This window comes from Microtus ochrogaster, linkage group LG4 (genome assembly GCF_000317375.1).
Source record: "Microtus ochrogaster isolate Prairie Vole_2 linkage group LG4, MicOch1.0, whole genome shotgun sequence".
Lineage (NCBI taxonomy): Eukaryota > Metazoa > Chordata > Mammalia > Rodentia > Cricetidae > Microtus > Microtus ochrogaster.
In genome coordinates this window covers 48,498,345-48,512,703 of record NC_022030.1, presented here as the reverse complement: position 1 = coordinate 48,512,703, position 14,359 = coordinate 48,498,345, and the positions used below count along the sequence as shown (strand labels likewise).

Sequence of the window (14,359 nt, the reverse complement as noted above, 5' to 3'; positions counted from 1 at the left end):
AAGATAGAGCTCCAGGCCAGCCAAAGCTCTCTATAGTTAAACCCTGTTTGGGGGTGGGGGAGAAAGAGGGAGAGGGAGGAAGATGAAGCTAAAGGAAGTGTCATGTAAGTTAATATACAGAAAAGAGTTCTGTAACACAGTTGTTTCTAATTTAGTCTATTTTTCATTTTGCTGGACTTTTCTGCTTCTGCCTTTATTATTATTACAGAAATGATATGGCATCTATTCTAAGATTGATACAGTCAGGTTCAAGGGCATATACCTGTTATCCCAGTTTCCGAGATACGTGAGACAGATAGAAGGATTGCAATTTTAAGGGCAGCTTAGGTAACATAGAAAAGACTCTAGGGTTGTAGGAGGGGATGGATATAGATGCACAGAGATAGATATCAGAGAACAAAACTGCCCTCATTGTCAATGTGGCAGTTTCTCAGAAAATTAGGAAACAACCTTTCTCAAGACCCAGTAATGCCACTTTGGGGTATCTATCCAAAGGATGCTCAATCGTGCCACAAGGACATGTGCTCAACTATGTTCATAGCAGCATTGTTTGTCATAACCAGAACCTGGAAACAACCTAAATGCCCCTTAACTGAAGAATGAATAAGGAAAATGTGGTACACTTACACAATGGAGTACTACAGAAAAAAATAACAACATCTTGAAATTTGCAGGAAAATGGATGGAGCTAGAAAACATCATTTTGAGTGAGGTAACCCAGACACAGAAAGACAATTATCACATGTACTCACTCAGAGGTGGTTTTTAAACATAAAGTAAAGAAAACCAGCTCACAAATCAATCCCAGAGAACCTAGACAACAATGAGGACACTAAGAGAGACATATATAGATATAATCTACATGGGAAGTAGAAAAAGACAAGATCTCCTGAGTAAATTGGGAGCATGGGGACCGTGGGAGAGGGTTGAAGGGGAGTGGAGAGATATGAAGGGGGGGCAGGGAAAAATGTAGAACTCAATGAAAATAATAATAAAAAAACCTGATCTCATAGTCTTTTCTTGGATTTTATTAACCAAATAGTTTTTAATATTTAATATTCCAACAAATTTAATCATTGAAAATGTTCTTTGATATGTTGTCTTCCCCTTTAGGAAGTATTTAAAGAAAGAATTGGCTATATGCACGTTTGAGGTATTAAAATCTTTGGGTCAGCCATCACTAGAACTGCTTAAAGAACTTATGAATATAGTAAGTTTTTAACCATTATGATGTGAAGTTCCTTTGTTTCAACTTTAAGAATAGTAACTAACCTTTTACTTCTGTGTCACTTTTCAGGCTGTAGAAGGTGATCATACTTCAGTTGGTATTTTGGGCATTAGTAATGTCCATCCTCTCTTGGTTCTTATCCAATGACTTCCAGAGCTAGAATCACATGACCTACAAATATTCATCTCTGATTGGCTGAAAACATTTGTTGTATTAATAAACAGAGCCGAACTATGTGTGTGAATGCAAACATGGGAATAAGAATCATTGAAACCCTTGAATCCCATTCTTCCCTACATCGAACTTGTGCTGAGAACTTGATAACAATTCATGGTTCATTGGGGAGTCTGTCTGTGAGCTCAGAAGAAATCCGTCGACTACTACGATTGCTGAGAGTAGATGAACCTGAGTTTATTCACCCGTATACCATTCCTGTGACTCGTGCGATTCTGACAATGGCACGGAAACTCAATCTTGAGAGTGCACTGCAGTATTTTAATTTGTCACATAGCATGGCAGGAATTTCTGTGCCTGCCATTCAGAAATGGCCTGGGTCTGCATTTTCCTTCTCTGCTTGGTTTTGCTTAGATCAGGATCAATTACCCCTTGACACTGATAACAAAGGAGGAAAAAGAAAACAATTATATAGGTAATGTTACAAATTGTGAAATATAAATGAATTGTCACATTCTTAAGTAGGATAAAGAATCTATAACAGTTTATATGAAATTTTTATTTTGTGCCTGTATATAGTTTAGAAGTGCTTTATTGCTTTCAAAATAATTCTGTATTTTGTATATTTTCCTGGCTAAATGCTGAGTAACTTTAGGAAACAAAAATGACAGTAGTATAAAAGTGGAGAAGAAATAGTAAACTGTTCCACTGAAGGAGTTATGTTCTCATGTAAAACATTCAGCCTCGAGTAGCTAATAATTTTTAATATGCCTTATGATTATTAAAACTTTTATGTGTGCTTTCTGGATATTTGGAATACTTTAAAAGATTTGAAATTTGTGGTTTTGTTCTAGGTCAGAGGTTCTCAACCTGTGGGTTGTGAGTCCTTTGAGGGGCATCAAAGGACCCTTTCACAAGGGTCACCTAAAACCATTAAAAAACACAGATAGGGGCTGGAGAGATGGCTCAGTGGTTAAGAGCATTGCCTGCTCTTCCAAAGGACCCGAGTTCGATTCCCAGCAACCACATGGTGGCTCACAACCATCTGTAAAGAGGTCTGGCGCCCTCTTCTGGCCTTCGGGCATACACACTGACAGAAAATTGTATACATAATAAATAAATAAATATTTAAAAAAAACACAGATAATTATATTTGCTTTGTAACAGTAGCAAAATTACAGTTACGAAGTAGCATTGAAATAATTTTATAGCTGGGGTCACTACAACATGAACTGTATATCAAAGGATCACGGCATCAGGAAGGTTGAAAACCACTGCTCTAGCTCGATAATGAAATCCCACTTTCAGTGTTACCTTTTATAATTTTTTAGCTTTTATGCCAAAAATGGATTTAAAAATGACTGAAATCAAGTCTATTGTATAGCAATAGAATTAAGATTGCAGCATTGTTGATAAAGATATTTGTAATCACATTATATGTTCACAGTGGTGAACTTCAATGATGAAGAGACTTGTCTACTTTATTTCAGAGGTTCTGATAACATATATTTTTGTTAGTTTTTTTACAGGAAGTGGAATGGGTTTTGAAGCTTTTATTACTCACTCAGGTATGTTGGTTGTGGCAGTGTGCACAAAAAGAGAATATGCAACAGTTATGCTTCCTGACCACAGTTTCTGTGACTCTCTCTGGGTAAGACTTCAGGACGCCACATCAAACTCTCATTCTGTCTTTCCTTTAAGATGTATAACAGTGCCCGCCTTTAATCCCAGCACTCAGCAGGCAGAGGCAGGTGTGTCTCTGTGAGTTCCAAGGCCAGCCTGGTCTACAAGACCTAGTTCCAGGACAGGCTCCAAAGCTACAAAGAAACCCTGTCTCAAAAAAGAAGAAGTATAACAGTTTGATGCATTTATAGGAGGAGGTTTTTTTCTGCCAATATTCATTTCTAATGAATTAATGTTAAATCAATGTATTTTTGTTGCTTGCCTCAAAAATATGGTTCTCCTTGAAGAAAATAATTTTAAGAATATTTAGAACCTTAGAAAATTTTTGTGAATCTAATGATAAAGGCTTAATTGTTTTATAGTACATAAAAAATTATTACTTGTTTAGAGAACATCATTGAGTAAGCATTTTAGCTTTCCTTAATATTTTGTTCACACAAATTATAAAGTAATAATCTGTAAGCATATGTCATTGCAAAGATATGATATAATTTTGTCATTTTAATGTGTGCTTTACTTCATTAGCACAACATAACCATTGTTCACATGCCTGGGAAAAGGCCCTTTGGTCCGAGCATCATCTATATCTATGACAATGGACAACAAAAGGTTTCTGCTCCTCTCAGATTTCCTGCCATGAATGAGGTCAGTATATGTAGCTTCTTTGTGTTTTTTTTTATGGCCCTAATTGATTATAAAATCCTGAGAATATTCTAAATATTTTCCTAAAATGCTATGATATACTTTTCTGTCTCCATTAAATATCTTTGTTAAATTTGAACTAGTGATAAAGTAGCTTCAAGCTTTATTCTCCACCCAGGTTAGGAAAGCTTTTTGAGATTGGCTAATTTAAGAAAGTCTTTGGATGAAGTAGAATATTTGTCAGTATGATTTTCCTAGTAAGTTTCTTATTTCTCATCATGACTATTGAAGGTAGCTTTTAATTACCATTATACTGTTACATAATACCCAATAAATTTTGTAGGGGAAAAGTAATTATCTCTATTTTAGATAACAGTAAAGCTCTTTTAACTTTTAAAAATAATACCCATTGCCAGACAGTAGTGAATCCCAACACTCAGGAGGCAGAAGCAGGTGGATCTTTGTGAGTTCAAGGCCAGCCTGGTCTACAAGAGCTAGTTCCAGAACATGCTCCAAAGCTACCAAAAAAGAAAACCTGTCTCGAAAAAATAAAAACAAAAAAAATAATACTCATCAGAAAGCTTATTGATTCATAAAAGTAATGTCTGTTTTATCTCAGTTAAAAATAAATTTCATGTTGATATCTTAGGTATATACTTCCCTATTTATGTTGTGTTTCAGTTGAAAATTGACTTCCATTTCTATTTTCAAAGTGTTTATTTGCTTACTTTTATATAAATGATTTTCTCTTATTTTTAATTAATTTTTAGATTTAGTTATTTATCTTTCCATTGGTTGGTATCAAACCCAAGCTTCATACATGCTAGACAAGTATTTTACCATGGAGCTATATGTTCAGCTCCATGGTATTTCAGTTCATTGTTTAGTTTTGTGGTTTTTGAGATAGGGTCTTATTATCAACTCATGATCCCTTTGCCTTGGCCTTCAACAGTGCCAGGACTTAAGTATGTGTCACCAGCTTTACACTGTTTAAATGTGAAGAGAGAGATTTATTTCAAGTTGTATGATTTTAAATAATTTTTGTCATTTTTTGTTTAATTTTTAGCCATTTACTTCCTGTTGTATTGGTTCAGCTGAGCAAAGAACCACTACTCCTCCACCATCTCAAATCCCAGATCCACCATATTCTACTCCCATAACCCCTCACCGGACATCATTTGGTGGAATATTGTCATCAGCCTCCTGGGGTGGAACAATTGAAAAATCAAAATTAATTACGAAATTAATTTCAGCTGGAACTCAAGATAGTGAATGGGGTTGCCCCACATCCTTGGAAGGGCAGCTAGGTTCTGTTATTGTATTCCATGAAGCACTCCAGCCTTCACAGGTTAAGGCCTTATATTTAGCAGGTAAGCATACACAGCCACAGTACTTAGCATTGTCTTTCCCCCAGCCCCCCTTTGTCAGAATGCATCCTAAGATCTATGTTATTTGAGTTGTCAGAAACATCTTGATTTTAAATTTTATTCTGGTAACATAGAACTAAGGATACCACGTATATTCAGTGATGTATGTGTGTGTGTATGTAACTCATTTTCAGGTCCAAATTGCTTAAGCCCTTGGAAGTGTCAGGACTATGATATGGCCGGCCTACCAAGTAACATCCTCCTTCAGTACACAGCAAAGGTCAGAGTAAATGCATAGATTGTCCATATTTGTAACTGCTGTGAACTTGAATTCATCATTTTATTCCTTTTGTCATTTCAGTTGGCAATTGAGGAGGGGCTTCTGATGTTTAAAAAAAATTTTTTTTTTTAAAGGAAGTTGGTAAGCAACAAAAGTTGAGGCAAAACTCAACTAGAGTTCAGGTGCTATGTCATTCTACTAGTGTGAATTGAACTAGTTTCAGGAGTTTGTCTGAGTTGGTTTTAGTGAAAAAGACCTTTTAAACTTGTATTTCTCTAGTTATATGAAGAGAGAGGTGAAACAGTCATACTCAAACCTTGGTTCACTTTTTAAGATGTGATGTTGAGGGAAGGAGAGATGTTTTCTAAAGGATAGAAAAACCTTTTGGTATACCTGCCATGTCTAGTTATTTTGCTTCAAAGACCTGGTTACCAAAAGTAATTGGAAGTAAGACTGAAGGAAAAAAGACATTAGATAGAATTGGGAGGAAGAAAGCAGAGAAGTGTCACAAACAACATTATTTGCCTCCATCATATTTGGTGTTACATTGACACAGAAAATACTTTTATTGTGAGATAATATAGAACATCCTTTTCTAGTTTAGCAACCTGGTACGTGATCATACTACTTATTTGTTACATCTGTCCTAATAAAATAAGATTCTATGTTCTGTCAACTTTGTATTTTAATAAATTTCAAACCTTAGAAGTTATTAAAAAGATAATAGTATAATAATCCTAAATTAGCCAATTGTTAACATTTTGTTGTATTTGATGACCTTTCTCAGGTCATTTGTAAGAGCATCTTGCTATAGCTATAAAACTTTATCCCTGAATGGTTTTACAGTTACTTACATTATTGAGTATATAATTGGTTTTTCAATTTTCCCTAAAATACTTATTACCAAAAATTAGTTTTGGTTCAGTCAGGATCCATGTACTTTCTCCAACAGTATGTTTGTTTACCAAACCATAATAACCTTCTTAATTGGCAACTTCTAGTCTTTACTCTCCTATTTAGTCTCTAGTATGTAGCACAGATGACTAGGAAATCATTGGATCTAATCTAAATAGTATACTGATTAATATATTGTTTTGTTTTGTTTTGTTTTGTTTTTTGTTAGAGTGACATATTCTTGACATATAATAGGCATCTGTTTTTGTTTTGTTTTGTTTTGTTTTTTGGATTTTCAAGACAGGGTTTCCCTGTGTAATAGTCCTAGCTGTGCTGGAACTAGCTCTTATAGACCAGGCTGGCCTCAAACTCACAGGGATTCACCTGCCTCTGCCTCCTTTGTGCTGGGATTAAAGGTGTGCGCCACCACGGCCCGGCCGGGCATCTGGTTTTTATTATAGTTGTAATCTTTTTACAAAATAATTTTTAATTTAGTGTTACTAAGATTATATTTTTTGTGACTGCTTTTTTTGTTTGTTTGCTTTGTTTTTGTTTTTGTTTTTTGAGACAGGATTTCTCTTTGCAGTTCTGGCTGTCCTGCAACTCACTCTGTAGAACAGACTAACCTCAAACTCAGAGATCTGCCTGCTTCTGCCTCCTGAGTTCTGGGACTAAAGGTGTGCACCACCAGTGTCTAACTTGTGACAGAAAATTTTTTAAAAATCTATACTATTAAAAATTAGTTATTATCATATTTTCCCCAAGAAATGTAATTAATATGTAGACAAATCAGTTTTTTGAAGTTGTGTTTCTCTAAAATAGTGTACATAATGATGCATGTCTTTAGAGTGAGTTCATGGAGCTCTTGCATTCTTTATAACCTTTGTGGAGACTGATGACAGGCTTTAAAAAATACACTGTAAGAGTAGATTCTAGTTCGTTTACTCTTTCACCAGCTTTTTGAACACTTTAAAAAAAATCACTCAAGTATTAATAAATGCTAATTTGTTAAATGGTACTTTGAAAATTCTTCACTAGTCAACTGTTTCTCCTTGTCCTTATTTGTAACAGGTGTTTAGTCATCTCTTTCCTTAAAATTCAGTCTTATCTTTGTGCCAAGAACTGAAGGCAGTGGCATACGTTTGATAAATAAGTGCTTTAGAACTTAGATTTAGTCTGACTTTTTTTATTTGAGACTTTAATGATTTGAGATGTCTCTGTAGTTAAAGTACTTGACGTCTAAACATAAGGACCAAGTTTGGACCCCCAGACACCCATATGGACCTTATGATGTGTGCTTCTAACCCCAGTGGTGGAGGGTCCTTGACAAGTAAAGAGATTGCTTGCCAGTAGTGTAGCTAATTGGTGATCTCTAGATCCAGTGAGAGAGACTGTCTCAAAGAAGAAGGTAGAGAGTGATTAAAGACATCCAAGATCTGATGAGTACATCTGACCTCCACAGACATAGACCTGATTGCATGCCCCACAAAGATGCGCGCCCACACACACACAGGGGGGGGGGGGACAGTAAAAGGCAAATGCTAGGTAAAAAAAAAACAGTAAAAGGCAATTGATTTTATTGTGTACTTTCAAATATATGATGAAACATTCTTTATGTAATTAAAGTTATGTTTTGTTCTAATTGCACTAAAATGCTGTTTTTTTCCTTTGTTCTTAGGCTTGCGAAAATTCAATTTGCCTTGACTTGTCTACTAATTATTTGCATGGAAGATTAACAGGAAACAAAGTAGTGAATTGGGACATTAAAGTAAGTTAATACTAATATATAATAGGCAACCTAATATAATTTAATGTAGTAGGGAGCGGGGCGCCTTGTTTGTCCTGGCCACACACAAACACACACCCGCTAGCTTACACCCAAAATAATCACGTGGAAACTGTATTCATTTCAACATTGCCTGGCCCATTAGCTCTATCATCTTATTGGCTAACTTTCACATCTTGATTCAACCCATTTTTAATAATCTGTGTAGCACCATGAGGTCGTGGCTTACCAGGAAGGATTCTAACCAATGTCAGTCTCAGGCAGGAGCTTCATGGCTTCTGCCACTATGCCCCACTTCCCAGCATTCTCTTCTGTCTACACGCCTATCTAAGTTCTGCCCTATCAAGAGGCCAAGGCAGTTTCTTTATTCAACCAATGAAAGCAACACATAGACAGAAGAACTTCCTACACCAATTTAATTTAATTTTAATTTTACTTAAGCATAGCACATAACTTGAACCTTTTTTTTTTTTTCAATATTACAAACTGGATCTAGGCCATTTTGTATTTTGAGCATCTGCTTCACTACTAGGCCCTGAGTGATGAGGAGGGGCCAGGGGAGGTGCATGCATGTATGTATGTATATGCTGTTAGAAATCTATTCTTCACTAGTTGCATGGGTTGGACTGAAATCTTGCCTTTTGGGCTGGCCTTAGTCAATGAGCACTCAGGATCACCATGTCTCTGTTCTGCTGGTGCTACAGTTTACAGGCAGTCATGTTCTGAGTTTTACATGGGTGTTCGGGATTTGAATTCAGACCTTAGGTTCTCATGCTTGCAGAACAAGAACTCTTATCCACTGAGCCATCCAACCTGCTCAGTGAGATGTTCCAGGTTTTATCTTTTAAATTTTTATGTAACACTGGACATGGTGGTGCATGCCTTTAATCCCAGCACTCAGGAGGCAGAGCGAGACAGATCTCTGTGAGTTTGTTCTCAGCTTGCTCTATATGGGCATTTTAGAGTGACCAAGGCTATTTATTGAGACTCTGCCTCCAAAATAAAACAAAAATTGTAACTAATTAATTAATTAAATGTTATTCAGATTTATATTCTGAAGGATGAGTAGTTACAGTAGTTGAATGACTACTGAAACTTACTTACATTTGTAAACTATGCCATTAACTTAGCCAGATTAAAAATGCATAGTTTAACTTTTACTTTCCATGTAATATTGGCTTTAAAAGACTACTTTTGTGTGCTATGTGTAGAAACTTAATTTTCTCGGGTATGCTGTGCTCATCTGAAAATCAGTCTTTAATACTTTGTATTGTAGCTATACAAATCAACTAATCAAACATTTTGTCTACTATAGGAAGCAAAACAGGAACAGAATTATTGCAGATCATTCTGGAGTCCCATGGTTACTACTGTATTCTTTTTTTTTTTTTAAGGTTTATTTATTTATTATCTATACAGTGTTCTTCCTGCATGTATGCCTGCAGGCAAAAAGAGGGCACCAGATCTTAATACAGATGGTTGTGAGCTACCATGTGGTTGCTGGGAACTGAACTCAGGACCTTTGAAAGAACAGCTAGTGCTCTTAACCTGAGCCATCTCTCCAGCAGGAACAGAATTATTAAGAGAAAACCAGTTATAATGTTTGTGCTTAAGTAAAATCTAATCTTCCCCCGCCCCCCCCCCCCCCACACAACCAAGAAGAAACAGGACTGAAGGAGCATGCGATCAAACCAGACTCTCTGAATGTGACTGACAATGGGGGCTGACTGAGAAGACATTGATAAAGGCACTGGGACTTGTTTCTACTGCATGTACTGGCTTTTTGGAACCCTAGTCTATTTGAATGCAAAGCTTCCTAGGCATGGATGTAGGGGGAGGGGCTTGAACTTCCCACAGGGCAGGATTCCCTGCCCTCTCTCTTTCTTTTTTCTTAAATATATTTTTATTCAACCAAGTATATCACATAAAATCTAAAATTGTCTTTTTGTAGAAACAATTCATTATATTTCTGCTTGTACTTCCTTTGGATCTGAGATGACAAGACTATCAAAATTCTCCCAAATGCCTGGTAGCAAATCTCAGAATCAGCCCTTGATGTGGCTTCACTGAAGATGAGGGTAGTATTTTGCCAGAAGTCAAATCAGCTTGGGGATGACTTTGCGCTGCAGCAGGCTTTATGTGCCATGGTAGAGTTCTTTTTTTTTTTTTTTTTTTTCATTTGGTGACTGATTTTATTGGTGACTTTCAAACTTGCTTTTATATTTGTAGTAAAAATTTCACCTCTGCTATTACACTTTGATCAGTACAATGGTACCTTTCTTTTTTTTTTTTTATTGAAGAAAGGAAAAAAAAAGAATCCGCCTCCTCCCAGCCTCCCATTTCCCTCCCCCTCCTCCCACCCTTCTCCCTCTCCCCCAAGCTCCTCTCCCCCTCCCTCTCCAGTCCATAGAGCAGTCAGGGTTCCCTGCCCTGTGGAAAGTCCAAGGTCCGCCCCCCTCCGTCCATGTCTGGGAAGGTGAACAACCAAACAGGCTAGGCTCCCACAAAGCCAGAACATGAAGTAGGATCAAAACCCCGTGCCATTGTCCTTGGCTTCTCATCAGCCCTCATTGTTCACCATGTTCAGAGAGTCTGGTTTTATCCCATGCTTTCTCAGTCACAGTCCAGCTGGCCTTGGTGAGCTCCCAATAGATCAGCCCCACTGGCTCAGTGGGTGGGTGCGCCCCTCGTGGTCCTGACTTCCTTGCTCATCTTCTCCCTCCTTCTGCTCCTCATTGGGACCTTGGGAGCTCAGTCCAGTGCTTCAGTGTGGGTCTCTGTCTCTATCTCCATCCATCACCAGATGAAGGTTCTATGGTGGTATGCAAGATATTCGTCAGTATTGCTATAGGACAGGGTCATCTCAGGTTGCCTAACCTCAGCTGCATGGCAGAGTTCTTTCTCTGAGTTTCCCTCTCATATTTTTTGCTTTGCAATTTCTGGTGATATTTCTTTTTTTTTTCTTTATTTTATTTTATTTTTTTAGGTGGAGTGGAGGAGCGGAAGGGAATGGGAGGAGAGGAGGAAGTGTAAATTTTTGAATGGAAAAAAAATAAATAAAAAAATTTAAAATGTAAAACACAGCAATGACAAAAAAAATAACCAAGAAGGAAAATATTTGCCATCCAAAAAGTTCAGTTACTACTACACTAAGAGTTTTTTAAAATCAGTATGTTTTTCCCTCAACACATACTTTTTATCTTTTTATTTAATGGGTAAAATAAATTTTAGATAATTTAAAATATGCAAAATAAGGTGGCAGGGATGTAGTTTATGAATAGCTCTTGAAACTCAGGTATAACATAAAGAATTTGGTATTGGGAGGTTTTACTGAATAAGTGTTTTTAGCTGCAGTTGTAACAAATAACCGTATGAAATGGGAGATTTGTTAATCTCCTCTCCTCCCTTCTCTTTCTGCTTCTTTTCCCTCCCCTTCTCTCCTTCTCTACTCTCTTTCTCTCTTATTCCCTTCCAGGATGTCCTTGAACATGGAATGTTCCTGCCCTAGCCTTATAGTAACACATCAGTGTAGGTTTGAATGTTTTTTTTTATGATTAATAATAGTAACTTCATATAACATCCTCTGTCAGGCATATAGCACTTTTCATATTTTAGCTTACTTTACCTCTTCTGTCTTTTGTTAATTAAAATTTGGAGAATCAGTCATACTTCTAGTCTCTCCCTTATATTTTTGATGCATAACTGTGTGGTGACAATTGCTTGTTCTTAGCATTGTTGGAGTTGCATTATATGTTGCTGTGTTTGAACTTCCTAAAATCTATAAAACAAGCACAGAAAAATGGCCTAAAATGGTCTCTTTTGAATGTACATTTTTTTTATCTTTGAGACTGTCTGCTTAAATATTCTTTCAACTTAGTCTATTCCATATATTACTTAAAGTTTATTAACAAACTATATCTTCATATATCCTGTGGATACTAAATCAAACCATTGTTTTTATTGTAGTATTAAAAAATTTTAATTTTGTTTTCAGGACATCATCAATTGTATAGGTGGGTTAAATGTACTTTTTCCTATCCTGGAACAAATAAGCCACTTTATTGAAGGACAGACTTCTGAAGGAATGAATGAAAACACAGTTCCTGAATTAATAACACCGATTGAACAGGAATGTATGGCATTGTCCTCCACAAAGGCATCAGGTAATTAAATTATATTAGCCTAAATTAGTCATCTAGAAAGTTGAGAATTAGTTGGAAAATAAAATTCCATACCACTTAATTATTTATAACTGTTGTAGCTTCCTCCTGAACTACCATCGTTCAGTAAATTTATAATACTTTCATTAAAACATTAAAGATAATAATTTTACTTTTGACTATCTTTAGTTTATGCTCTTAGTGGAAAAAAAACCCTACTATATTGTTAAATCATGATAAAGAAAGTATTTACATATGGATACAATTATATTGTAAGTAGTTGCTGCTTTTTCTGATTTTATTGTATAAATGAGTCTTAGAAGCAAGCTTCTGAATTGGATTGCTTCTTTGTTGCAGTGTGTATTATGACATAAAATATGTGCTGTCAAATTGATGAGAATGATTGTGATAATGATGTTTTCCTGTTTTTACAGAGTCAAGACTAGAGAGAAATCTAGTTGCAACATTTATCTTGATTGTGAAGCACTTTATTCAGAGGCATCCTATCAACCAGGACAATCTTATTCAATCCCATGGGGTTGCAACTCTTGGTGCCTTACTTCAAAAGGTAATCAAATTTAACATGACGTTGATTTATTTAATAGTGATCATAAATGGCTGTTGTGATTTTATTCCTATTAATAAATGTTACTAATGATTACTGTATTACAACTCAAGTTGTATTAATGCATGTGACTTGTTTCACAGGCAGCTTTTATAAATTTTAATAGAATAATACAAATTGCTTATATAAGAATATATGTTCTTTTTTTAATTTCATTTTACGTTCCAACTACAGTTCTCCCTCCCACCCCTCCTCGCCTCCCCCTAAGTAACTCCCCCATCCAGTCTTCCCAATGGGTAAGGATTCCCATGGGAGTCAACAAAGTCATTGATACATTAAGTTGGGGCAGGACCAAGCCCCTCCCCACTATGTTAAGACTGAGCATGGCATCCCATCATAGTTAATGGGCTCCAACAAGTCAGGTCGTGGACTAGGGATACATCCTGGTTCTACTGCCAGGATAGTCCAGGCTTCACCAGTGCCTCCCACATGTGGAGGCTCCACAGCTGTCGGTCTGGAGTTCATATGTTTCCTTGAGCTTGTCGATTTCTCTGTTTTTATCCTGACCTCCCTTGTCATAAATTTCCTCCTTCCTCTCTTTAGTTGGATTCCCAGAGCTCAGCCTAGTGCTTGGTTGTGGATGTATATTTCCTTAGTTGCTAAGTACAAATTCAAGTGAAAGGTGTTTGAGAACAAGAAGACTCTGTTTCACACAGCTGATAAACTGACATTGACTGTATGCATATATTCATCAGGAAATCCTCTGACTGTTGTGAGGGAGAAGAGAGCTGACATGTTTGCTATAAAAGAAGTGAAAGTCTGTCTACAACAGCTAGGGATTGTTAAGTTCCAAGAGTAGCTGTTGCCATTTGTCCTTCTGAGTGCTAAGATTATATATGTGCGGTCATGCCTGACCTGATATATAAAAACAAATTTCTAGTTTAACATGGTTTTCCGATAAGTCTTAATTTATAAGGAATAATTAAAGCAAATTACAAGGCCACTTTAATTGGAAGCTCATTTCATATACCACAATTTAGCTTCTCTCCTGCGTTTTTTTAAACTTTAGTAGGTGCTGAAATGGCCCCATCATAAGAAGTTGTGGGAAGGCAGGGGAAGCATTCCAAGAGACACATGAAATCAGCATGCCATTTTACCATGGTAGGTTTTCTCATAGTGACAGTGTTGGAGAGAAGACTCCTGTAGAGAAAGCTGGTGACAATGGTTAATCCTGACATTTGGAAGGTATAGGCAGACTGGTTTCTGTAAGATTGAGGCCATCCTAGTCTATGTAGATAGAGGGTACTAGGACAGCCAGAACTCCATAGTAAGATCCTGCTATTCAAAAAAGAACATGAAAAATCAGTTAAGCTTTATGTGGCTGTTTCAAATAACCACTAGGCAGTATGTGGTGGTGCACAACTTTAATACCAGCACTTGGCAGGACAGAGGCCAGTCTGGTCTACAAAGTGAGTTCCAGGACATCCCGGGCTATATAGAAAAACCATTTCTCAAAAAATTAAAAAGAAAGAAAAAAGAAGGAAGGTTCTTATATATGAATGATGAATCTTTTTTTTTAA

The 14,359-nt window shown here is 36.5% G+C and overlaps 2 protein-coding genes across 2 annotated transcripts in view; both read left to right on the top strand.

The window, feature by feature from the left end:
• The window catches only part of LOC113457650 (neurobeachin-like protein 1), a 69,820-nt gene extending 68,617 nt beyond the window's left edge, over positions 1–1,203 (top strand). Inside the window, exon 13 of the mRNA XM_026786169.1 lies at positions 1,114–1,203. Within this exon, the coding sequence (XP_026641970.1) occupies positions 1,114–1,152 (39 nt within the window). The 3' untranslated portion in view covers positions 1,153–1,203. The remainder of the gene's footprint in view (positions 1–1,113) is intronic.
• Positions 1,204–1,293: 90 nt separating this feature from the next.
• Positions 1,294–14,359, top strand: part of Nbeal1 (neurobeachin like 1) — a 113,058-nt gene continuing 99,992 nt past the window's right edge. Inside the window, exons 1-8 of the mRNA XM_026786168.1 lie at positions 1,294–1,877; positions 2,921–3,053; positions 3,611–3,730; positions 4,794–5,097; positions 5,289–5,374; positions 7,947–8,036; positions 12,049–12,217; positions 12,649–12,782. Coding sequence (XP_026641969.1) covers positions 1,462–1,877; positions 2,921–3,053; positions 3,611–3,730; positions 4,794–5,097; positions 5,289–5,374; positions 7,947–8,036; positions 12,049–12,217; positions 12,649–12,782 — 1,452 coding nt within the window. The 5' untranslated portion in view covers positions 1,294–1,461. The remainder of the gene's footprint in view (positions 1,878–2,920; positions 3,054–3,610; positions 3,731–4,793; positions 5,098–5,288; positions 5,375–7,946; positions 8,037–12,048; positions 12,218–12,648; positions 12,783–14,359) is intronic.